The sequence below is a fragment of the Lates calcarifer genome, linkage group LG24 (assembly GCF_001640805.2).
Source record: "Lates calcarifer isolate ASB-BC8 linkage group LG24, TLL_Latcal_v3, whole genome shotgun sequence".
Classification (NCBI taxonomy): Eukaryota; Metazoa; Chordata; class Actinopteri; family Centropomidae; genus Lates; species Lates calcarifer.
In genome coordinates, this window is record NC_066856.1 from 12,839,205 (window position 1) to 12,866,102 (window position 26,898).

The 26,898-nt window shown below is 39.2% G+C and overlaps 2 protein-coding genes across 3 annotated transcripts in view; both read left to right on the forward strand.

Moving 5' to 3' along the window:
• The first annotated feature begins 541 nt into the window (after positions 1 to 541).
• si:ch73-206p6.1 (phospholipid scramblase 1) lies at positions 542 to 6,294 on the forward strand. Its single transcript, XM_018673769.2, has 7 exons — positions 542 to 636; positions 1,304 to 1,393; positions 2,414 to 2,456; positions 2,558 to 2,778; positions 2,963 to 3,124; positions 3,637 to 3,798; positions 4,235 to 6,294. The coding sequence occupies exons 2-7, from the start codon at positions 1,325 to 1,327 to the stop codon at positions 4,262 to 4,264; spliced, it is 687 nt and encodes a 228-aa protein (XP_018529285.1). The 5' UTR covers positions 542 to 636; positions 1,304 to 1,324; the 3' UTR covers positions 4,265 to 6,294.
• A 6,949-nt stretch (positions 6,295 to 13,243) lies between these two features.
• Positions 13,244 to 26,898, forward strand: part of plod2 (procollagen-lysine, 2-oxoglutarate 5-dioxygenase 2) — a 30,725-nt gene continuing 17,070 nt past the window's right edge. For both annotated transcript variants that reach the window (XM_018673767.2, XM_018673768.2), the window contains exons 1-3: positions 13,244 to 13,724; positions 23,743 to 23,834; positions 24,931 to 25,067. In XM_018673767.2, coding sequence (XP_018529283.1) covers positions 13,622 to 13,724; positions 23,743 to 23,834; positions 24,931 to 25,067 — 332 coding nt within the window. In that variant the 5' untranslated portion in view covers positions 13,244 to 13,621. The remainder of the gene's footprint in view (positions 13,725 to 23,742; positions 23,835 to 24,930; positions 25,068 to 26,898) is intronic.

Below are 26,898 nucleotides of genomic sequence, written 5' to 3' on the forward strand. Positions count from 1 at the left end.
AGAAATTAGCTACTGCAGACTTAATGTCATATTTGTGGCTTAATAAATGTATCAGTACAGCTGAAAGAGGAAGCTGTAGTTAAATGATAGAAGACAGAGGATCTGCTGCGGAAATTAGGATAATAGCCACAACAGTGTCTTTGTAAAAAAACAATGTTGTGCTGTGCACGCAATGTGAGGTAGTAGTGTGGCACTTTTGCAGTCAGTTATGTTTGTTTGTATTAATGGTGACATCTAGAGGATGAAAAATAAAAACCTGTTATTCTATTATCATCACAGCACTCCCAGTAAAACATCTTACCTCATCTTATGCTACTAAGGTATGCTTATTAATGAGAAACATCAATAAAAGAAAAAGTCCATGATTGCTGCCAAATAAACAAACATGTATTCCCTCGATATTGCAGCCTGTTTAATTATACAAATTGACACTTATTGATTTTCTGATCTTTTCTATTGTATCCTGTTCTAGTATTTTCTATTTGGTTCTGTTGAGCTCTATTCTACAATCCTACTTTGTCACTGGCGCATTAAGATGGGAAGTATGATGACGTCGACCAATCAGATTAGAGGTTTATTCCGTCGGCTTGGTTCCGGAGTGGCCTGCTATTACTTGAAGTAGCAGGTGAAATAACGGTGAGTATTTCTGATCTCGATATAACAATTATGTGTTTCGTGGTTAATATAAAATGTATATAATGCCATACTTGAGTGTTTTAGCGGTAGCGCGTCGCTTTTAACAACTCGCTGTCTCCTTCAGCTGAAAAACTAGGCAGATCAACCCTCGGTGTGCGCTCTCTTTACCAACTGACGAATCATTCATCGGCAGCAAACATCACACATTAAATTAACATAATAAGTCACAGAGATCCGCAGTGAATTGACCTAGATTCTTATAGACGGGCGGTGACGCTTGTGTGGGCTTTAGGCCTCTTGTTTATGTGTAAACACACACAGAGTAAGAGGATTTCTCATGGTGGGTGTCTTCCCGTCAGAGCCCCGTCACATCCAGATACAACCGAGAATATCTGTGTCGCCCACCATGTAGGTCTGCAGCAGCTCCCCCAGGCTGTGGACGTGCTGCTTCGCCATGTATGCATATTAATAAAAGGCACACACAGCATAGAGGAGGGGACAATGGTAGTCCAGAATGATCAGTTAACTAGACAATACTACACAGACAGAAAAACACATTAACCGCTGTCCATCTGCCGCGGTAGATCTCCCATTTGTTTATGACTGTCACCTAAATAAACACAAGATGGCGCTATATCTCTGTTTTACGCATTCCATTCATCAACAGGTCTCCTTCCAGTCTGACAACATGAATATGTATGCTGTGCCCAGCCCGGGAATACCAGGCTGTCCACCCGGGTTAGAATACCTGACTCAAGTAAGTAACTAAATAATTCTACTTTTACATGTTTAATGAAATGTAAATGTCATAGAGTCCAGTGACTTAACACTTAATTTGTTAGTCAAGGGACAGAGGAAATGAACAAATGACAGGTCTTCTTCCTCTCCCTGAATGTTTCACGTCCATATGTTCAGGATGCTACAGATGGGTGACAAATTAAAAGAAATCCCTGAATAAATGAGTGCAATCATAACAAATGCAGATGCTTTCACACATGGAACAAGGGCTCAATGACCTGTTTGAGTATGAAAGTATGTGATGTGTTAGCTTTCTTGTCCTCATAGCCATTTTTTGATGGATATGATGATCAGTTATTGCTGACTTAACTTTTCTTAACTAATACATTTCATCAAACTAATATATCTCACTCCCTACACTGATGCTACAAAAGACAGGCATTTTTCATTTGAGACATTCTGACATATCACATAAGGAGATGTATAGATGTAAATAACAAAATTAATTATGGCTGAATTCTAATTTAGCTGCCTCAGCTTCATAGTCCTGCTATTGTGCATGCTGGCTCACTGTCACACTGCAGTGGATTACTGGGACACTTTAATGGATTGGTTTCCCATTTACAAACAGTCAAAGACCCATGCACAGCACGGGGGGGGGGGGGGGGGGTAGAAAACCTATTCCTGCAATGTCACAACAGCAAAAGTCACAGTCACAAAAGTCACAAAAGCAACTGGCTGGAAATTTGTGTGTCCAAAACTGTCAATCGGCAGTACTGGCTAAAAGTGCAAAAGTCCCCTCACACAAGTAACCTAGTATTTATGAAAATTCCTGAGCACCAAAGTCCTCTTTCTGAGTATGATAATTGTAACAAAGGCATGTAGGAAAATACCAAATGTGGTTTTACAAGCCAGATACAAAATATGAGCATGTTTTGTGCCATTTTTCTCAACACTTCCTCCCATCACTGAACTGCTGCCTTTAATAGGAAAAAAAATTCAGATGAAATTGTAAAATCATGTGCATCTGGTTTTCTAGGTGGATCAGCTGCTTGTCAAACAGAAAGTTGAGCTTGTTGAAGGTACAGTATGTAAACACGCTGACAGGAAATATTTCTGCTGCTGGGTTTGTTCTGTGTATTTAGCAATAATATCTTCATATGTATTATTCATCCCTGTACAGCCCTCGTTGGTTTTGAAAGCAACAACAAGTATGAGGTCCGTAACTCCATGGGTCAGAACGTGTTCTACGCTGTTGAGGAGAACGACTGCCTGAGTCGACAGTGTTGTGGTCCCATGCGCTCCTTCACCATCCACGTCCTCGACAATTTTGGACAAGAGGTCATTACCATCACCAGACCACTTAAGTGCATGTCTTGCTTCTTCCCTTGCTGTTTGCAAGAGGTGAGTGGACCCACTTTTAAACACGCTCTCTTTGTGTCTGTGAAATTACAGCGTTTGAGGTGGTTCTGGTTCACCATAGTGTTTACATCTCACACTTTCTAGTTTTACATGTATTTTTGAAACCAGTTTCTACTGAGGATGTAACTACAAATCACACCCTGTTCTCCCACAATCCCTCACTCAGCTGGAGGTGCAGGCTCCCCCCGGTAACACAGTGGGTTACGTTATACAACAGTGGCACCCGTTCTCGCCTAAATTCATCGTCACAAATGAACACTGTGACCCTGTACTGAAGATCCATGGGCCCTTCTGTGGATGGAGCTGCCTTCCAGATGTTGACTTTGAGGTGGGTTTATCTAAACACAGACACCCATTAAATTTGTGAAATCATAACACGACTGGGTAACATTCTCTGGGCTTTTTTCGTTTTTTGTAAGGGATCCTCCTCGTGCTCTGAAGCAGGAAATATGTTTCCAATCAGAGTGCGCTGTAGCTTGGATGAAGCCATCACACAGGGCATGCTCTTGTGTGGTACAGTGTGGCCATTGTTCCATGGCTCAGCTGGTTTTATTAGACTGAGCTGTGAAGGGGATTTGGGTCAATGATACAGACCTTTTACCAGACCCAGAGGAGGAGTAACTGAAGCATGATATTACCATCCTCCTTAGCTGCTTTGAAGTCATTACTGACAATACATAAACTCAAGTTACTGTGGCAGCGGGCATAAAGCTGCAATTGGATGGGATTATGAATTGTATCATGATCTCCTTCCAATAAAACCAAACAAGTTTAGGGACTGATCTTTGTCCTAGTGCAACATATGTCTGCAGTTTGTCTTCCCTGTAACTTTTTCCTCAGATTTTGACAATGGATGAAGTCAGCAAGATTGGGAAAATCAGTAAGCAGTGGACGGGACTTCTGCGGGAAGCATTCACAGATTCAGACAATTTTGGTATCCAGTTCCCCATGGATCTGGACGTGAGAATGAAGGCTGTAATGATTGGTGCATGTTTTCTCATTGTAAGTGCAAGTTGCATTCATTTACATTTCTTTTTTTAGGATTCTCACATAGCAAATTAACTGCTGCCAGAATTGTGGCTATTACAGATGCAGTAACCTTGGATGACCCAGCTTTTATGGGGAATGTGTTTCTCTTCGCCGGTAGTCGGAAATTTCATGTACCTACCACTTAATGCACTACTTAGCCTACATTTTGTGGGAAATGTGACCTGAAACCACCCCAATCACCACAAATGTAAAACAGCCAGAACTACTTTCTGTCGTCGCACCAGTCACATTTGCTAAAAATGCTAAACTCTAAGTAACAGTGACTTATCACTAATACATTCTATATCTTGGCTGAGATAGAATTGAACTGCAGTTAAGCATTACATTAATGCCAATTTAATGTTTCTGATTTCACTTTACACTGTTTCCTCTTTTTTCCTCTATACAGGATTTCATGTTCTTTGAGACCACTAACTAGGAGCCAAACAGGATTTCCATGAAAGCATCCAACATTCCTGGAAGAACAAGGCCACAAAGCCATGATGATCAGTCTCAAAAGCCCTAACACAGAACAACCTTCACATGGATAGTTTAAAGAAAGTACCAAAAGGTACCTCAATGTTATAATTTTGCATGATCAATGAAATAGAAGGTTTGTTTTAGTATTAGCTGCTCAGGTTGGTTGTAAAAACATGTTACTGAGCTGTGAGTGCAGTGTCTTTTGTTACTACTGAAAAGAAACTTGAATAGAATGATAACATCCATATATAAATAAAAGAAAGGGAAACACTATTATTAAAGCTGTTATACAGTTTGTGACAGAACGATTGGTGTCATTATAGTTTGAATGCAAAGAGGGTCAAGCTTTGTGTAGTTTGGTCATATTAATAGTCAAGATGTTTCTTTATAGAGAACACTACGTTTACTTTGTAGCTATATTGTGTGAGACCTGAGGGACTCAGGAATGTAGTAGTTTGTAGTTCAGATATTTAATGCCCTTATTTATTGATTTATATTTTGTCTGTTTCACAATTTGTCTACAGAGAGCAATGTGTGTGTGCGCACTGCTTTGCGTGTGTGTCTGTGTGCTACGAGTATACTTGTGTGCAGAAACATAAACTATCATAGGATACAAAGTAATATTTTCGATACCATAACAATTATGCATTGTCATCTCTGAAGAGGTGGTTTATTTGGGATTGGACAGGTCTCAGCTTGATGTACTTTCCCAGTCTTGTCCACAAGAGGGAGCTAGCTTTCCATTTAAGATTAACCCAGCACAGCCCAAATGAACAAACCCAGTACTTGCTAATGCCATAGGTTTTTATTCAGATATTAGTGTCTGATGACATTGTCTACTTTTGGACAAACTCAGGTTGAAAAGCATGCTACTGTAATATAGTATTGGCTACTGCTGGCTCCAGGAATTACACTCCTGATCATTGACTATAATAAGATGTAATAGTGGTATTTTGGACTAGGTTTTGTACATGAAAGTATCTAAATATCCATGTCATATGCCATATTTTGCATATATTTCCTGGTGTATCAACTTGAATTTTTATTTTTTTTTTACTTTTTTTTTTTTTACTGTTACATTACATGTGACAGCTCTAAATATGTCAAAAATGCAAACGTTATATAAAACCTTCCATCAAATGGCTATTGATATTTGATATTGTAAAACTGGTTTAATGAGTATGGCAATCAGTCTGATTAGAGAGGGCATTAAGTAAAGCACTGTAGCAAAGACATTATCTGTGTGCTACACCAACATTAAAGCCATTAAGAGTTCTTTTGTAGCATCATGATAAGTGTTTTTCTTCACATGTGCCACCTGAGACTCTGGAAAACTAACAAAAACACCCATCTTAAGTAATTTTAACAAGTAAAAAGTCTTAAAAGCTTAAAGGCTATTATTTTTATATACAGTATCATAAACTGCCAGATGGAGGAGCTAAAGTTTCCAGTGTAGACAACAGTGTTTTTATCTGCCTTCAATGTATTAACACTTGTTTGTAAAATTACCATAAGTGGATTTATCTTTAAGAGCAGCATTTTTAAAACTAGATTTTAAGACTACCGAAATGATTAAGTACTTAAGATGGATGATTTTTTGCAGTCTGTTCTGTTTTCATGGCTTAAGTTGTTGAGAAATTACTCAATTTTTGTTAATTTGCCATTAGGATTAGCCTTATCATTTGGCATGTCTTGTTTGGTAGAATGCAGTAATAGTATAAGATGCTGGTACTATGTCCTCTGAAGGCTTTTTGATCGTGTTTAAAAGCCAAAAATTAAAGTCAGAATGTGATACAAAGGGAATTTAGCAATTCCTGGTCAGTTGTATATTACAGAAAACAATTAAAATACTTATTCTTCTACTTTTGCACTAATACTGTGAACTAATCATTTAGTCATGCAATGAATGCAAACTAACTCTGTGAGCTAAGCTTAAATTGTGCAGTCAATGGAAACACTTCAATAAACCACAACAGTGTGACAAGTGCAGTTCTTTTGAGTTCTGTTTCTTACATAAGAAGATCCATTATGCTGTAAAAACACTGATTGTCAAAAAAAATGACCAATTTAGGAGCAATCTGGACTCTAGTCTTTTCAATAAAGTCTCTAACTTTGTGTGTTACAATGGTCAGACCTTGTAAAGGGTAATGTAAAACCACTGAGCCTTGCTTGTTAATTAGTGGAATTCAGTAGCTACTGTAATTACCACCTTCATCTTTTTTTAGCAATCCTCTTAAAGTGCTCAGGTTAAATGTGAATGTCACTTTTTTTGTTACAAAAATCTTCCGTGCAGAGTAATTGATTGGACCGATTGCGTCAAAAATAGATGCCCTTGAATGATAACATGAAAAGGGAAATGAGAACAATTAATTTTCTCCCTTTTCAAATAAGCCACTAACCTGAAGTTGTTAACCTTGGGTGTCACCTAAAGAACTCTCCCTTTTAAGCTTTTTTTAAATTAATTTTTTTAATCACTCATTGATGAAAAGAGCTGCTTTAAGGCTGAGTAAAGACAGAAGGCTGGAATAGAAGGTCAGCTTAAATCCTTGCTGTTTCTCGTACTGTTTTGAAGAGGTCATACAGTACTTATTTGCAAACTGTTAAACCTCTGGAGTGATAGAATATTTTGATGATGACATTTGATTGACAGAAGATTAAAAAAAAGCACTTATGGAAATTGTTGTGTTGAGTGCACACTGTTGTAATAGAAAATATTTGATGCCACAGGTTTCTTACATTTAAACTCTCATTAAAAATAAATTACTTGTTCTATCCTTGTACTAACCCTTCTATGAATTTCCATGAGTCCAGGCAAATACTACATTTTATGTGTGATAGTGATGGTTTTTACAGATTGTCTGGCATAATATTCTGGAATAAATACCACAGTACTACTGGACGCGTGTACATGTAGGGCCATGGGTTTGATTTATTTTTGTTTTTATTTTCTCGTGATCATGAGAACATTGCCTAGCAGCATGACTGTACTTATGGCAGTGCAAGTCAGTCAAATAGTCCCTTTACCACTTTGTTCCAGACAGACTGTACAAATCCTACTGACTCCAGTGATCACCTGACTTTTCCTCTAGTGCCACCATGAGGTTGGTCCATGGCCTAACACTTCACCAAATTTAAGTGAAATCTGTTTTAAACATTTTTGACTTAATTTGTGTGCACAGCTTTGGTGGAAAAAGTCTACAGTAACTCCACTACATACAACAACTACAACTACATGAACACACATGCTGATATTCGACCAGCTTTACACTACCTTTTCTCTTATTTACTGTATAGCCTGACCACCACTTATAGGCCACTGACATTAATTGCTGCTGTAATTTTTGATCCTTGGTTGGTACCATAAAGTAGGTGACAACTCAATTACTTGTGACATTCTAATTAATTTCATTGAAAACTTGCCCCAACTAAAAGTCTGTGCAGGAACAGCTGTGGTTTGCAGAGATTATTTCCCAGTAATTCCCACAAATTCCTTGGAAAGTGGACTACTGAGACTTCCTTAGAAATCACCCCCTCTAGGGGTATGCCGTATGAGCGCATACATTTCTGGATCACCACAACAGTAATCCTTTGGAATGAATTAAACACTCAGACCACACACAAGTGGTGTCACTGATGTCATTGCAGCAATGATTTGCTGGCTTCAGATGTCCCAGACTGAGAAAAACACAGATGTTTCTTCAAGTTACAATATATGGGATTCTGTTTTGTGCAACACCCCATTTCATAGACTTCCCTTATAATTAGATTCATTTTAAACATTTACAGCTGGTAAACTGTGTGATAATTTCATGCTATAGGTCTTTAAAAATGACAGTTTATTACACAAGTGAATTTGAAGTCTAGAGGACAGAAGACTCAAAGTGACAATACAAACAACTTGAACACACTTTGCCTTTGAGATTAAAGTAGACATGTGAGTTGGAGTAACAAACAAGCCATGTTTTGTATTGTGTGTTTACATCTGACACATTCAGTGAGTGTAAATTCTCTGAATGTGGACTGACGTTCTTCTATTGTTGGTTTCATTGAACTGCTGGGTTAAATGCACTGCACACATTTTGGACATTGCTGAAAGACCTTCACATGAACTTTAAATGTCATTGTGTAGACTGATTGGGACCATCAGGGTTGTGATAACAAATCAGTGAAACTATAGTCTTAGTGGAAACTATGTTGTAAGTCGGTTTCTGACCAACATGGAAAAGAAAATACATTTGTCTGACTGTTTTTGGAGCTCAACACACTGAGAATTAAAAAATGAGAGCAGTTTTTTCAGTGTTGGGGTGACTGAGTTGGCTCTTGAGAGCATACAGTAACAGGAATTTCTGGTATCTGTGCTTTAAACCCACTGTGATAAACAAATGGCTGAAGCAGCATCTGTGTAAACGCAGCTCCAGGAAAACCAAACTTACACACAATTGGGGGGAAAACAGCAGATGTAATATAAAATGCGGGTTGATTATTTACTTGTACACTGGCTAGAAACAAATCAAAGGCTGGAGAAATTTCTGACCTAACCTGCATTGTCTCCTAAAAGTGATGCTGTGTACACGTACTTATTTACCACTTAGTGTGCCTTTTTGTATTAATACTATACTGAGAAAACATTTAAACAAAACATCATCTGCAAAGTGCCCAAAAATTTTATTTGTTTTCCATGCAATAAGTGATCCTGTTCAGCAACTCATACCACTTGGTTATGGTTAGGAAATGATCATAGTTTTGGTTAAATATTGAAAAAGCCAACACAGAGTTGCATGAGACACTTTTTACGATATTAAACCAAAAATGTGACCAAAACCTAACTTTTAAAGTGTTTGGCACTAACAATATGTGGCGTCTTGTGTTTTGTATATCTATCCACCAGACCGTAACCCCCTCCCTGTCACTTCTGGGAATTATGAAGATGTCACCCTTTCTGGAATGTAAAAATTGTTGTCAGTAAATGGAATCCACACAATAATTATGTTTCCTCCCAACTGTATCTGGCAAATCAAATTAGTAGTGAAATAAACATCTTTTTAAGGCAATGAGGTGGCACTGGAAGGACAGGATTAATGCAAGGTTGAACCCTCTTCTCCCCAACCTACTTCTGGTTTGTTTTTGGAGCCTTGTGGTTTTAACATGGCCGCCTAATGATGACATTCAAATGAAAGGCTGGGAAAAAGAGCTCATTATGTGTAATTTTCAGGGAACACTGCCCAAAAAACCATGGTTTATTCAGTAGAAAATGCAAATTTACAGGACTGAAAATTGCACAGGTTTGAAAATTGCAAACATCTTCAACTGTGTATTCATTCAGAGTTTAATGCAGAGTAATATGCTGCTCAAGACTTTACAGTAGGCTCAGGGTGAAACAATAGATGAAAGACCGCCTGTGATCAAAGTGAATTAATCTATGTCTAACCCCTCTCCCATTTTGCGGCCAGACACTGGGGTGACATTAAAAATTTACTTGCTGTGCTTGTTAAAGTTCTTTGGTCTTAGATTAAATGCAGTGTTGATGAAATCCCTTCACATGCACCCTATCGGGCAACCCCTAGACCACACCCTGAGCCAATGGATACCCTGTGGCCTCGTAAGTGGAACCAACGTAGACACAAGTGGGGCAGAGATGATGTAGTGATGAGTTCTTTGAAGGATGAGCAGAGTGAGGGAAAAGGAGCGCTGCCCTTTCCATTGATCTGTACTAGTAATTAAACTTTCTGTTGAGTGATCAAAGCCTTTGGGATAAAAATAAAACCCATTCTTTTTACAATCATGGTGCAATTGTGGGTTCTCGAGCAAGGTTTAGGGGAACACGTGGCCAGGATATGTGACTCAGTGCAATTGCAAAACCATCCGGCTGTACCACCAAAAAAGGGTTACGTCAAAAATAGAGTAGAAAGAAGTCCAAGGTGTGTCCCAACCACTGACAGTTCTGTGATTTTGGCTTAGATATTGCCTAAAGCAATGCATTGACATAAATGAAAGGAACAACATATAGTTTTTTAGATTATATAGACAAAAATATCAATGGCAGTCATAAAAATCAGTGGAAGGATGGAAGAACAATTTCAGTTCTACTTTCCCATGGCTCCCTTTTTTTCACTCAGTCTTTTCCTCATAGGAATTTTTAGCTTTATGTTCAATATAGCTCATCTCCGTTAGACTCTCCCAAATGAATCATCTGTTTCTTCTTTCAGCTTGATTAAATTTAAACAGCGCCTGTAAACCCACTGTCTCCACAGTGTCTGTTTAGTCTTTTACTAATGCGAGGACGGTGGAGGCTGGAGGCTTGTGCGTTTTATTTGGCACTGAAATAGGCCAAAATTAAAAAGCAGGCTTTAGAACATGCCACCTGTGCTGTATGAAGGTTCCCAACAGTCAGTGCCCTCTTTTCAGGCTGGTAAAACAGCTGTGTTTAGCTGCATGTCCATGTGTGTGCTGCAGTCTGAAGTCTGCTAGCATCCACTGATACGCCAGCAGATATAGAGTGGGGATAATTATATGCAGGTGTGCCTGGTAGTCCTGATGAGCCCTTGGCTTTCTACATTGTCCTCACTCCACTTAACGCAGCAGTCTCCCAGCATCTGTATGCTATATCTGACAATTTTATGTGTAATTAAATGTAATTTTCACCCACACCACATGTATGTTAAGTTCAAACTTGTCATTTGTGCCACTGCCACCCCTGCATTCATTTAAAAGGTGCCAATTTTCTATAAATCCTGACTTAGAAAGATACTGAGATCCAACTGGAAGGCCCAATGATTATTATAGACTCAACAGTATATCACCACTGCCAGCATAGAACTCTTATGGGATATTAAACTACTCATATAACTCCTGGACATTTTGTCAGGGTGTAATCGAATCCAGAGGACATTTCACTAGCTTTTCTAAGCATTCAGTGGGTGTTCAGACTTGAGCCAGTGAACTGAAGCAAGACATAGCATATTCCCTATCGCATGCTGCCAAGATGCTGCATGAGGTTCTGTACCACAAACACTTTCATTTTCCAGATGCAGAGACTTCCCTCGCTAACCCACGGGACAGAAGTCCCTATTAGATATCTGCCACTGAGCTGTTAAATAATGGATTCTTTAAAGCTCATTTTGATCGCAAATAATAAGATTAACACCTTTGTTCATCTTGTTTCATCTTGATTTGTGTCCGAATTTCACACTGGGGAGGATTTCCTTTGTTGGTTGAATGTGTTTATATTTGAGAGATACTTAGACAGCAAGATTTAAGGTGGTAATTTTCTCACAACACACTGATTTCCATAAATGTGTCTGGCCGGTGCTCACTTTAGTGTCAGTTGCACACTGAATTACAGTAAAAAGATTGGCTGAAGTCCAAGTGAAGTAGTCTTTGTTGAGGCTTTTGGCATGGCTCTACATTTTTGAGGTTTATCAGGGCCCCACTAGAACGAAGTAATTTATCTCATAAAAAAGTTATGCTTCTACTCCGCCTGCATTCAAAACCATGAACCCAGTGATGTCATGAAGTAAAACAATCTGGGCGCTGGTAGTTATCGCAACTGCCATGCGAAGTGGTTGCCAGTAGGAACTGTCTAAGCTGGGGGGCAAGTCTGTTACTCCTAATAAGGAGTGAGAGACGCAAATGAGACAAAGCATTGGTTTCAAGGTCGGCTGAGGCACCGGGAGACACAGATAGAATCCGACGGTAAATGGAAGCTGGATACAGTGTCTGGTTTCTGTTTTCCTCCTCATTTCTCCCTCATGTGTATGGCCTGGGGCAGCTCTAACATCTGCAGTTTGACTTTTACATATCATGTACTAGCATTGGATAGATGAGGTCATGCGGTTATTTACTGTACTGTATAGAACAATGGTGGACAGTAGAGCTTAAGTAAGTAGTTGGTTAATCAATCGACAGAAAATCTGATTACGGATTAATCATCTACATATATAATTCATTAAATTAAGAAAGGTTGGGTGGGTATTTGCCTGCTCTGTTTAATAAGAAATATTTCATTTGGCTAAAATTCCAAATGTCCTGAACCATTAATCTTCATATGCTAGCAATGGCCACAGCTTTAATACTTGGCATGAATCATAAAGTTGTTTTTCAACTTCCTGTCTCAAAGGATAAATTTAAGGCCTGCCACACCACAAAAACTGCTCAAATATGGCTCCAGGAACACAACAAAGAGCTAGAGGGCATTGACCCGGCCTCCAAACTCCCCAGATCCCAATACGATCAAGCATCTGTGAGATGAGTTGGAACAAGTCCAGTTCATGGAGGTCTTGTCCTGCAACCCACAGGACCCAAAGGATCCACTTCCAATGTCCCGGTGCCAGACACTACAGGACATCCCCCAGAGGTCATGTGTCTATGCTCCGAACGAGGTCAGAGCTGTCTGGCAGCATAAGTGGGATCTACACAATATTAGGCAGGTGGTTTTAATATTGTGGCTGAGTGTATGTCCCGTAACTACTTAAACAAATTAACAAATAATAATAGCATATTATAGCACTGTTACAGGGAACAGTTTGCATAATGAGTAAAGTATATTTTCTGTTAATAACTGTAAATAATCACATTTCACATTGTGCTATTTGTACTTTAACTTAAGGAAAGAACATGGATACTTCCACTGCTAATATAGAAGCATATTCATTCTAGATTGCCCTATACAAAACAGGCACACAGGGACTACAGATATGTATCTGAACAAAGGAAAAATGAGTAAATATGGAATAAAACTTCATATGTTGAACATTACAGCTTTAAGAGGTGATTTTGTAGTTTTTCTCCATGACTTACATCATGGAGTCCTGGAAACGTCTCCTCTGAGCAGGGTGTATTGTAGAAGGGTACGTGCAATGTTGGTCAGACGGGGGCTGGGTGCTCAGGGGGAGGGGACCGGGGGGATATCAAACAGTCATTGGGGGGGGGGTCAAAAACAGCTGTGCTTAGTCACACTTTCGCGCAGGACGTCCCTGTGTCAGGGGTGAATACCATTATTTTTCCTCCTCCACTGTTTCCTCTTCATGGGCTATAACTTCACCGAGAGCCCAAGTGGCTACAGTCGCAATTAAGGAACCACGCCTGTTGCTCTCTAATTTCCCTGAATTGCAAGTACTTATACCACTCATCGGAGCAGAGTGTTGTTTCAAGGAACGCTGGTCAAGAAAACGTGATATTCACCGGAAGATTTTTTTTAAAAAATCTTTATTATTTTATTATCGCGAGAGCGCCTACATAACGACCCTCCAGTGTTGATCCTGACTACTGCTGTGGGTCTGGGAGCGCTCTTGTCGGGGAACACGCACTAATAACAGCAATGGAGTACCTCAAGTTTTGTTTTGTGTTTTCCTGCTGGATGAAGTTTGCATATTCTGTCTTCTCTACTGATACACCTCAAGCTCCTCCGCCGATTCCTAAAGGTGAGCAGCTGTAAAAACTTTTTCTTCTTACTGTTGATGATGGGTCTCTCCGAACCATAATGCAGCCTAACAGACTCAGACAACAGACACACTTTTTATTGCTCATGTTTGATCAAACGGTTTAGTCTCACATCTTCCAGTTGCATTTCCGAGCTGCCATGCCAATTGTGCAAATTGCGAATTATGCTTTGGAAGATGTAATTTAGCGGCTGTATGATGTTACTGTGCAGGGGGTAGCAGGTTGCATGCCTGTGGCTCCCTGTGTGGCAATCTGAATACGTCTATAGTTGCGTAAAATTACACGATAGGGCTTAACATAAAAGAATCGTCTGCGTTTTCTCGCAAATCTTGCAAATCTTGTTTTTATTTTGGCTGCGCGCGGCCCAGGCTTTTTTATACACACGTCAGGCCGTTAGAAATAACTAACCAATTGGACGCGAGTCTTTGATGGTTTCGCTTGTTTTCCCTTGCTTCGCATTTGTACATAAAAGAAAACCAGAGGAATCACACTGTTATTAGCCATGATTTACTAGGCATGCATCAGAGTGCGCGAGAAGCCCATTAGTATTTGATTTTAATCGCAAACAAGCAATTATGTGCTTTAGAAACAGAGAAGCAGTTGTAAACCTGTTATAATTGAAGGCTCGTGGAGCAGAGCCAAACGCAACCTGCTTGAGTGCTCAGCTGTTGAGACAACCTATATACTGTACATGCATAGGTTAATGCTCCCCAAAGCACCCCCTGCGTCGCAGTTTTATTGACTCGTTTGAAAATCCTCCCCCTGTTAACATGTTGCTGTGGCTAAATTGATCTAAATTACCCCAACATCATTTCACTTGAACACAGTTTTTGTCATAGTCGCAGGGCATCTTATAAAAACTGGAGACAACTACGTAAGTACATACATGTCGTGGGGTTTTTTTATACTAGTGCTGGTGTTGCAAGTACTGTGGCCTAATGTTGCTGTTGAAATCTGCTTTTCTACTGATGCTGGGGGAGGCAGTATACTATCAGGGCACAACAGCTGCCTTCAGTCTCCACAGGCTCTTATTGTCCTCTGCTCTGGGACTCACTGGAAGTCCACCACACAGTAGTCACTTTAACTTTTACGAGGGTTAAAAAGCTAAACTGCTTGCAAAATCCTTCCAACAACATGGAGGGATCATATCATTAGGAGGACAGTGATACAGCATGTTATGATGCACAGCTGTGGTCTCAGTACATGACAGACAGCAAATGCAAAGCTTTAGAAATTAGCAACAGTAAATAAAAACTTCCACATTTCATATGACCAAGCAGACTGAATCCGATGAGCAATTCATTTCACCAGATTATATCAAAGAGTTGTCTAATAAGCAGCCATAGTCACTAGGATTTAATCAGGTTTCATGTTTATAGAGAAAGTTAATCAGAAAGTGGATCATGAAGTGCCCTTACTTACACTTGATTTTTACATTGTACCACCTCGCTACAAACACTAGCCAAATAAATAAGGCCTAGGCCCAAAACATAGTGCACAAAGCAATTACACATTATATGCCAACTAGTGTGAAGTTCTTTCATTTCTGTAATTATTCTGGTCTAAATAGGAGTCATATGTTTTTGATTGGGACATTATGATGAAACACAGTTTATCAGCCATTTAGGTCATAATGTCACAAACACTCAGGCACAACAACTATTTTATGATGTGTTAAGAGTGTGGAATATCACCTACATGAGTCATTTTTCCCCCTCATTTAATTTATTTTCCAGAGAGAGTTATGAAAAGAGAAGCACATAACTTCTAGGACTTGTTAGGATCACGCTGAGTCTTGGCCCACTGGGTTAAGGTCTAAATGTGTTTCTTTAGAACAGTGTCAGATGATGTGTCATAGGCCTACATCACCTCACATCAGGACAAGTTGTCCTTAGTGTTTTAGACTGACTGTCCTTTTGGGTGGGGCAAGATGCTAGTTGTCATAGCGACGGTGTAAATAGTGGGTAGTAAGGCACTAATAAAAAGGCTAGAAAAACATTTAACATGACATGTCTGGTCTCACCTGATGGCGTATGAATAACAAGTCAGTTTCCTTCAGTAATTTTGTATGTTATCATGACATTTTTTTTCACGTGTTCACTTCACGCCACATCATTTGTCTACTTACTGACCCCTTTCCTTCCCCCTCCCCCCAATAAAAATGATGATAAATAGCACACCTGAAAAAGATGCTGTATGCAGTCCCATGAGCTCATGTTAGATGTGTAACATAGGCATTCATATTTCCTTATTTGTGTTAAATGCCAGCTGAGCAGATAGAGATGTAGGGAGAGTGTTTCTCTCTTGGTTCAGATTTATTACATTCTGATACCTCTCCTCCAATTCTTTTCCAAGAGCACACCACCTCTCCATCAGTTGTAGCATAGACATGAGCGGTGTGATTCGGCAGTGAAAAGGGAGAGTAGGAATGCAGAGCTCTGCCCATTTCTCACCTACATGCACCTGGCCAGTCCCTGTGAACAGCGGACGTGGCTGTTGGTTTGCCAGTTTTGGAAAGTTACAAAAATTGGGCGGTGCAGACCCCCACTGTTCAGCTCATCTGAAAGGAGCCTTTCACTGATTCCTGACTGACTGTGTGAACAGCACTTCTGACACAGTATATATTGGATTTAACATGTAGTTCTTGTGATGCAAGTCTAAGCCACTGCACATCTCTGCTCATGACTCATGAATTTGATTCTATCATTTGAGTAATTTTCAGAGTGATTTTAAATATTGGGATCCCAATAAGAATCAGAAAACCACTCAGACTATTAATCTCTGTCAGACATACTGCTACACAAGCTTAGGAGATCTCAGAAAGGTCCACTGCTGTTTAATATCAGCAATATTTTACAGAGTTGTAAAAAGTTGGCATTATATACTTGGAAACACCTTTTGTATTCCAGACAGTTACTGAGGCATATTTCTTTGTGAATGTTTATGGGAATCTGGGACAAACACCATTACTCAGTGTGATCTGGTCTGCTCCACTGTCGTCTTTAGATTAGACCTTTCCCAGACATCACTGACGTGTCAGCAGGCAGTATTTTATAGAGAAGAAAAGGAAACTCCGCCTAAGGTTGTCCATGCCTTATATACTGTATAATAGTGCTCTCTATTGCCTCTAATTCCAGTCTAACAAACTAACAAACCTTGTTGGCAGGCTGAGGTTGTAATCATGTCTTAGAACATTGTCACTATATCACCACATGGTTGGTTCTGTGCCTCCTTTTCAGCCAAATATGTGTTGTGTTGTCTGCCTTTTTGCTGTCTCGTTTTTTCTGAGCTGTGTCTGAAGTATTTTCTGCCAACTATCAAACAGATAAGAAAAACAGGATATCCAGCAGAGAGTTCCCATGATGCAAAGCCTTTGTCTTCAGCAGTGCTGAAAACAGACAACATCTCAGCAGTGTCAGGACTATCCCTATAGTACAAGTTTTCCATTGTCCTACCTAGCAAGTCATTTAAGTAATGACTCAAAGAGAGGAATTGAGCAGCTGTTGATCTTTAGCAAAAGCTATTTTGGGTGATTCTTGTATTGATACAGCTGACTATTAGACTGTTCAAAAATCCTTCTATTGTTCAAACTCGTAGACTTTGTTTTAAATTGTTATAGTGGCTGTAAGCATATTAAGGCTGGAATATTTACTGTAACATACCAGTGTGGTATTGCTTTTTAAAAGAAAAGACATGGTTAGAAAATCCATGTACAAATGTCAGAAGTAGGCAGGACTAAACTTACAACTTTTTTCTGCGAAATATGCTCTTGGTCTTGATTCAAACTGGAGAGAAAATAACAAAGACATTTGCATGTATGAAAATATTTGAGGTTATTACTTTAGGGGATTGTTGAGTAATGAACAACAAACTAAGTCTTGAAGTAGCAAAATTTCAAAGTACAGTCCTTTTCTCTGTGTTTTTATGAGCCCACAATTTCAGTTTATGTTTAGTAATCACTGAAGCCTGTTAAAACAAATCAGCTAGCTGAGAAAAACACGCCGATGCCAAACAATGCACTGAGGGGGCAGCTCAGTGCTTATCTAATAGCTGTGTCAATTCACTTTCCAGAGTAATCAGGAACCATTTCAATGTAACAGCATGTGGTTGTGCATGAGAAAGCTTGGCTCATATCACTTTTGCAGCGAATATTCTCAAAATATAACAGCTTATGTCATAAAATAGTGGTCTGCTTTCCACTTAATCTAACTTCAGCACACAAATAAATGACACATTCATTAAAGCACTTTGCAGAAACTTTAACTTCTAACCAAATTAAACTAGGTGTGTGTTCCCATCAACAATGAATGCTTCAAAGCTCCACAGTAACATCAGACTGCAGCCAACAGAGGAAATGACTGTCCCAACTGTAATCATTACGCCTGACAAGAGCATTGCATTACACAAACCAGATTAAATTATTTGTTATTTGTTCTTCAACGTTAAAGTTGTTTTTTAAGACAAATAAGTTATTCTAGATTCAAAATGACGTGTGACGAAAATTGTTTCCTGGCCCAGTGCTGGTGACATCATGCCACATCCTAAGGCTGAAGTGCCTGTGGTTTAATGTGTAATTGAAAACACAGGCCCTTTTCTGTGGATGCACTACGCTGCTCTTGTATTATGGAAATGTAGTGTTTTATCAATTATGGTGACTTTGAAACATCACTAGAAAGTAAACTCTATTTTAATTGTGGGCAGCAAAGCTGATGCCCAACTAACCAATGTGTGAGCATTTGGGTTTTCTGGTTCTTTGTGTACCCAACCCTCAAATGTGGTTACTAAGGCTAATTACAAGCACATGGAGCACTCACCTAGGTAGCGACAATGGTATTTGTTAGTGTAGGTGAAAAGGAATGTCTGGATGTCTGGGGACCCCAGCCTTTTAGATCTGGATCTAAAGTGCTGCCTCTGTGCTGAAGCTGCTTGTGGTTACATTAAAATTCAAATGCTAAAGCTGGAAAAGCTTTAAAAGTAAATGTAGGTTGGGTAGCATGTATCTATGTTTAGCTGAGGGCTGAGAAACGAAGGGATGGCATATATGTGAGGACTGAACAGTTAAAGAAGTGTATTGGTCTACGAAGAAATTATTGTTTGTGTGTGTGTGTGTGTGTTTATCCTTCTTATATACATTAAGTCCCATTCACACATTCACACCCACCCACACTCAACATTCAAACCCACAACACAGTGATTAGCCAGCTGTGCAGAAGTGACAGTGAAGTCAGGGTTTTGACTTGTCTCTCTAGGTTTTTTTTTCAGTGTGAAACACTGTGAATGCTTTCCAGGAGAGAAAGCCTGAACATGTGAACTACTACACCCATATTTAAGCAATATCAACTGTGGGCCAGGTATACACACACATTTGAACACATTTGATTTCCGTCATGGTCAGACAACACATTTTACAAGTTCTAATGTAGCATAACCTGACCCTTACACTGGAAAGCAGCTAGAAGCAATGTTTTTATAATAACAATAGATGAAATAACAATATGACAATGTGAGAGTTGTTGCTTACATAGAAACAGTAGAAAGCAAGCTATTTTCAGTGAAAACCCCCTGTACACTACTTTCTCAGCCCCAAACCACAGACAACTTGGGGTGAGAGTATGTGAGTGTGGTGGTCACAATCTTTTTCTGCTGCCACTATTTGGCCAAAAAAACTGTCGTTTTAATGATAAACAGCAGGTATAATGATGGAATATTGCCTTTCTGAACAATTATGCAACAATTTGGTGGAGTCCAGACATGTAACAGCTGTAGTGGTGTCTTATTTCACAGCTGGATAAAATGAGCATTAGATTAAACCTTCCTGGTGCAAAATGGATCTGAACAACACTTAGGAATGTTATGCAGGCCTCCCCTTCTGCTCCAACTCAGCCTGTTCAGTGTCAAAAATATAATTTGGGTTTGTATTTGCTTACACAGCGACTGGCTTTTGTCCCTCTCTTTGCTGTGATGAAAAATTAGGCCACTGCTTTCATGTATTTGGGACGTGGATGACATAGCTGCCTCCATTCCTGTTACTAATTTAAGTGGCCAAGATAAGACTACTTGTTTAGACCCTAGAAACTTAGCAAAAAATGCTTCAGGCAACCCGGCATTACATGCCAACAAAATACTTGTCCAGTGTTGTTTTTTCTTTCTTCTTAAACAACCTGGCTCGAAATGTTTCCACATCATTCCTTTTCAGAGAAAGTTGTTGTCAGAGTGGAGAGGGTATATTTTACCTTGAGCAATACAAGGAAAGGTTTCATCTCTACAACCTGGCAGGGAGAATCACTGTTGAAGTTTTGGCACAGCTCAAAGGCTAGGGCTCCTCAATAAAAAGTAAATGCCTGGGAGCCTGTTAAACTCAGCACATTAAAAACATTTCTTATTACTTCACATTCACTCTGATATTAACGTCTCCTTTCATTATTGTATGTGAAGGAAAGGATCACACAGAATGACTTGAGTTAAAGTTAAATTTACATTTTATATATTGAGCACTGGCTTTTCAGGAGGGTACTTGTCCTGAATCTCCAGGCTCAGGAATGACACATTGGGTTTCATACAAAAAAAAAAAAAAAAAAAAAACTAAATTCAGTCAAATGTGGCTATAAGCATTTCTTTTTCCATCTCCCTGCTCATTGTTTCTTGTTTTACTTTAAATTTAAAGGCAAACTATGTCAAATAAATGTAGGGCAAAGATTTGTAGGACATTAACTCAACTACTTTCACTTTCCTTGGCCTGACACCTCCCAGATCATTTCTGTGAGCCTTTAGGTAAAAAAAATTTATTTACTTGGATGACCAAAATAGAACGGTGGTTTGTGTTCACTGGCCAGGAGAGTCTCGTCAAAGAGGAAAGATCCTGTTATCCTCATGTTCAAGGCCAGGGCACATTCCCATGATACCTCTTTCCGTTCTGCAAGAAATGCTTACTTAAGCTTAGTCCCAGCCAGTGAGTCAGAACTTTTGCTCATCGAAGTGTGAAAGTTTACCTAGACGGCTGAGCCCCATGTGGTGCAGAGAAGGGAGTGAGAGGGAAAGACTACTTGGCTTCCATGCCCATTCTTGGAGAAGAGTAACAGCAGCACTGTATGAGCTACATTCCTCTCCTGTGGGCTGTTCATACAGTACTGACAAGAGATCATGCTGTGTTTACTCTGACTAGACACTCAGTCTCCAAAGTCGTGCCTGTCTAAAACCACCTCTTTTGAGTTTTGCAATTTGTCTCTCACGTATGCTGCATTATTGGTATAATTACGGTGTTTGCATAAAAAAACACATCAAAGGATATCGACTGGACAAAGGATATCGATTTGTGGTCAGACAAAAAGGTTGATTTATAGATTTGCTGTCCTCCTAATAATTATTGTATCTTCCATTAATACCCTGGCTCATTCAAACAACCCTGTTTGTTCTTCAGTAACTTGTCTTGTCTGAAAGGCCAATCAAAAACTGGACATAAAGCGGCCTATTGACAACCTCCAGTTTAATATAACATAAAATGATAGACAGGGACAGCGATAAAGGGCTTTGGCTTGAGCATTGAGCTGGCAGATCATTATTCTTCCCGAGGCACTTTGACCATGTCATGATATCCAGCTGAGGTTTCCAGCTAAGTGTTTAAATACTTGTAATGTAGAAAATAAAAGTGTCTATCTCACCTCTTTTAAATTTAGGGAAGTTTGTGTCCCCAGGCTGTACTTAACTTAGAGCTTGCTTTTGGGATACACTCATGTAGCCTGCATGTTTATGATAGGAGGGAACTGTGTGGTTCTGTAAGGTCAGAGCAAAGTCACAGAGGGATAACTAGTGTTAGCTGTAAGTCTGTTTCTTCCTGACAGGAAATGTCTCCCTGTCATCACGGGCAAGTCAGTGTTTTTATTTCAATTCATGTAGTAAATTGCTATTTGCTTTAAATTGCACAAATACAAACAACACTACTAGTGATGAATTCACATTTTGTGGAAAAAAACATATCAAGTTCATGTCACTTCTCACCCAAAAGGTTTCTCTGTACTGATCTGCAAACCTTCACAGGCAAACTAAGGTCATTACAAAGAAATATAAAACACATAATCACAAGAAATCCCAGCAGAAAATCCTTAAGGCACCAGTACAGTATACTTTCCAGGAGAGTCTGTGTGAAATTATGTGCTTTTATTCCTATTTTCATTACACATACATCCACATAGCAAAACAGAGAAAAAATGTGTCTAGTCTGATAAATGATAAATCTTTTTGCCAGAAGAATTAGTCTTCATGCATGCACATCGTGCATACCTAAATCCATGACGTTGAGTTCAGCTTTGTCATTATGACAGTCTGCTAAATGGAAATAGGAGGCATGTAAAGCTCCCCTGTAACCATTAAAATCACTTGTTTTACAGAGCTGCATGGAAAATGTGTTTCCCAGATGTAGGAGACACGGTCCCCTCCCTGAACTATGCTCCATCATCTTCGACTGTCAAAGCCAAGAACAAGAGCAGGGACACACCTGTGGCAAAGAATCGCCATCCCCTTCCGCCTGTGCTGTGTTGTGCTTAATTTGAAACTCACATTATTCTGAATCCTCCCAGTTCTTTGCTATGTGTCAAGTTAGGGGCAGACAGGGAACTATTTCCAACCTGTAACAGAACCTCAGTGTCACAGGAATACTGGAATGGCTATTAAAGCAATGACAGGGCCACAGGCTAGACTAGGATGAGAGAATGGCGAAATCACACTGACAGGAAAAGATGGTAAAGAGCTGAAAGGAGGCTGCTTGTGATGTGCTTTAGTGTGGATGAGTGGGTGGGAGGTTTAATTTAGTTTACTTCTCTGGTGTGGAAATAAGGTACAAGTACAGCACAAATCAGGCAACTCAATTTATGTCCAACTTTTTAACATCTTGTACTACATCAGCATATTTGTTTTCCTCCCGGTATCATAGCTTTCTCATTCATAGCAGCCATAGAGGCTTTATTTGAACAGTGGGACTGAGGTGGGTTGTACCACGTGAAAGTATAACATCAACATATATCCTCTATTTGAAATGTAATCTGTTATAGCTTGACTCTGAGCACGGAATGTGAGATTTGCTGTGCAGTCAACAAGATAAATAATCACTCCAGGCTAATTACAAACTGCCATAAAATGAAATAATGAAGACGTGTTAATCTTTTCATTCTAAAGGTGTAATATCAGCTCTTCAGCTGTGTTCTGGGGCAGGGCGCATTTTGAATTAGTTTTTCTCAAGGCCTTTATACAGCCCTGATATGATCTCTTTCACACTCCCAATCCTACTTGCCAATGTAGGATTGTAAATAATTTACAAGGGTTTACTAGAACATAGTTTTGTATATTAAATAGAAGGAAGATTGGCTCTCGAAAACATGAAAAGCAGGGTTAGTATTCAAGTGTTCCTATATAACCATATTAAAGTGTCATTAACTTTTGTGGGCCTGTCTGAATACTAGCACAGAACCACCACCCTTCATGGAATAATAGAGTTTGATGAACCAGATATAGGAGGGTACTTCCTTCTTTGGCTCACAATAACAGATTGCAGCTTCTCTGATCAAAGCTAGCCACACTTGGTTTAAGAAAACACAATAGAACAAGTGAAAAAGCTTAGTGGGTGCAGTATGCTTGCCTAGCTGCGAGACTGCGGTGCTAATTTGTGTTTGGTCTAACCTTTCGTCAAACCTCAGACTTCAGCACTCGTGACCACTGGAAATGTCCTAGAGGTTTGCGGGAGTTCCTTTAACCAAAGGATAAAGAAATTATTGAGTCCATGTTTAAAAATATGCTTCTCTTTTTGAATCACATTAAAACTACAGTAGATGTCCCTAATTTGAAATGTAGGTTTAGACTGCTAAACCAAACTGTTACCAGTTTGTTGACATAGGTCTGAGGTTTACAAGGAACTTGGTTCACAGTTACAACTTAAAAGGTCACAAGAGTAGCCTATATTCCCAAATCCCTATAATCAGTTGCAGAAATTTTGTCTTCTTTCTTTTTCAGAAAAATTGCTCGTCTTAACTGTCGCAACAGAGGAAACAGATGGCTTCCACCGCTTTATACGGTCTGCAAACTATTTCAACTACACTGTGAAGGTAAGATTGTCTTCCCATATACTAAAATTACATCCACAAATGGACAGTTTGTCCCAGCAAATAAACATACACACACACCACAGCTAAATGTTTTTTTTTTTAAACACATTTCTCAAGATTGATTAGGCCTGTTAAAGAAAACAATGAAGCACACCAAGCTGCAAAAAGGAACTTTAAAGGGACATTCCTCAACGTGGGTCCAGAATTCCCCTCTGTGGTTGAAACCAGCTGTAAAATAACACTGTGTTTTTGGCTTGGAACTCTGAGTTCATGCCCCGCTTGCATTTCCATACCCCTGTGTGATCCTGCTGCACCAGTTTGTATTCCATCTCCTCCAAACACACACACTCACAAGCTACTTTCCTAGCCTTTTTTGGGCCTTTACTCAACATGATCCTTGGGGAAAAAAAACGTTCTAAATTAAAGCTGATGTCTGAATGTGCACTCACCTCTGTACAGCAAGCCCCAAAACAGCACATTAGTAAACAAAAAATAACAGCAACCTAACAGTTTGACTGCAACTCAGGTGTTTGTTCAGCACTGCAGGTAATTTGGCCAATGTGGATTATCAGTATTAGGCTTCCTTTAACTCCAAGCTTCACATTTTTATCTTCATTTTCCCTATCTGCTGTGCGCTTTTATTATTCATAGTCGTGTAACAAACCAATGAGAATGTGCGGAAGTTTATTCTGGCAGCACTGACACATTAGGGTTAATAAAAATGTGTCATTCATTGCAAACATTGCGTGAAAAGAATCTTCCAACAGGATTGACACATAATTGACCAATTTTCCAAAGAAGCTTCTTCAACCAATTTTCTTGAATCAAGTATAATTTTCTTTATATTAGTGGAATGACCCATCTTACTCTGCCATGAAGGTCTTGGAAAATTCTTGCAAATGGGGAAAAAAGGTGAAAAATGTCCTTGCACTGGCATGATTCCTGATCGGTTTAGAAAGATATAAAATCAAGACTCAAATGAGTGAAAGAGGATGGATAGTTTAGACAGCACTGCGTGCTGCCTTTTTGGGGATCTTTGGTGTCAAGCCAGTTAATGTTGGGCTCTACAACTTGTCCACTGTGTGTTCTGTCTTAGGTGCTGGGAATGGAAGAGACATGGAAGGGTGGTGACGTGGGTCGCTCTATCGGTGGAGGGCAAAAAGTCAGACTACTGAAGGAGGCCATGGAGGCTCTGGCTGACCAGGAGGATCTTATTATCCTGACCGTGGACAGGTACAATAACAACCATTAATCTTTCCTTTTTTGTTATCATTTTTCTTCTCTTACTTAATGTGTTTATTTTCTTAGAGATATTCAGCTTCCTCTCAAACATCACTGTGATCGCACTTTGATCAGATTTAGCTTTCATTAGATTTTGCTTCGATTTGAAATATTAAACACTTCCATAACAAGAAAGGGATGTAAAACACCTTTAATTACTGTGTAGATCTATGAATTTGAAATTAAACTAATTTTCACAATCACAGCCTGTAATAATTAATTTGAAAGAGATGCTTCCACAGTCAGAGGTGTTTCTGCACGTTTCTGTCACACTAAACCGCCCTCCACTCATTCATGCAAAGGCATTATTATAGAGCATCACCAAATGTATGAGGGGAGTAATTCTCACATGCAGGTAGCTGAATTATGAGTTTTCAAGGCCAATGGAAAGTTTCACTGAGTTAATGAGAGTGGTTTAGAATAATAACAGCTTTGCAGGTCATATTTCCTCAAATAGAGCAGGAGATGATGATACTTACTGTATCATGTCACATGAATAACATTACCTATAATTGCTGTGCAAAGTTGTCACACCCTTAAAAGAGGTAATTGGAATGTAATTTTTTTTTTTCTTTTAGTGGAAATGATTGTAGTGTAATAAACTGCATCCACTCTTCACAGGAGATAATGAGCCATTCAAATGTATTTTAAAATCTATTATCCAGCTGGGCCTCATCAGCTGTTTTAGAAACTATCAACCTCTGATTCAGTCACAGCCTTACATTTTATCCTATGTTTAATCCACTTACTGAAATGTGTTGCCGAATTTCTAAGTATGTGCTGAATTCCCAAAATGAAGAGTACATGAAAATTCATGAGGTGGTTGAATAACATGTTTGGTGAGTGTGGCAGGGGTTAAAGCAGAGACTTCCACGGTAAAAACTCTCCCTGTTAATTACTTAGAGGACATATATAATAGCATTATTTGCAGAAGGATGTTCAGTACAGCTTTAAAAACAACCCTGACTTCTGGCCTGCCAGTTATTGATTGAATTCACTGGGTAACTCAGGTGTGAGTAAATGGTTTCTGGAAACTAGGTATTAAAAACCATAAAGGGTCTGAAATAGCATTTTAGTGTTCAGTTATGTTCTAAAACCAAGGAAATCCAAAATATCATGAAACCATAGTTTGCACCTGTTAGTTCTGTCATGAAAGCAAAGCAAAAGTTTAGTATCTCACTATAGTAAGTGAAAGACACAGAGTGAAAAACAGACCAATTTGTCTGCAGGCCAGGTTAGTCTTTACAGTATTTATTTTCATTTAATTAACTTTTTAATTAAATGAAAATAAATGAATGTTCTGTCATGGATTGCAGGTCCTTTTATACTGGAGCAATAAGTATGATTGATGACTTAACAAGGGACAGAGGGCATTTGTATAAACATGTGGGAGCCAGATGTGGATAAAAGTAAAGCACAGAGGCTTCTGCACCTACATGTCACTATCCTTCCTCTCATGACATGCCTGACTGAGGTGGTTAAGGTTCTCTGAAGGAGGAGAGTCCTTACTTTTCCTGAAACCCTATATAAACTTTTTTTTTTTTTTTTGGATTCATCACGTTTAGCGTTTTATAGTTAGTGACTCTGGTGTCACTAGCATGAATTGGCTCTTTTACAGTCATGACTTCACACCTCAAAGTAATAAAATCACCAGAAATATTAGGACTTTCCACATCTTAAAATATCTGCCCTTTGAATAAGAGCATGCTTTTAAACAAATCACCACGAGGTCCATGTAAACGGTTAGGCACTCTTTCTTCTGTCTGTTTGTCTGTCACAGAAC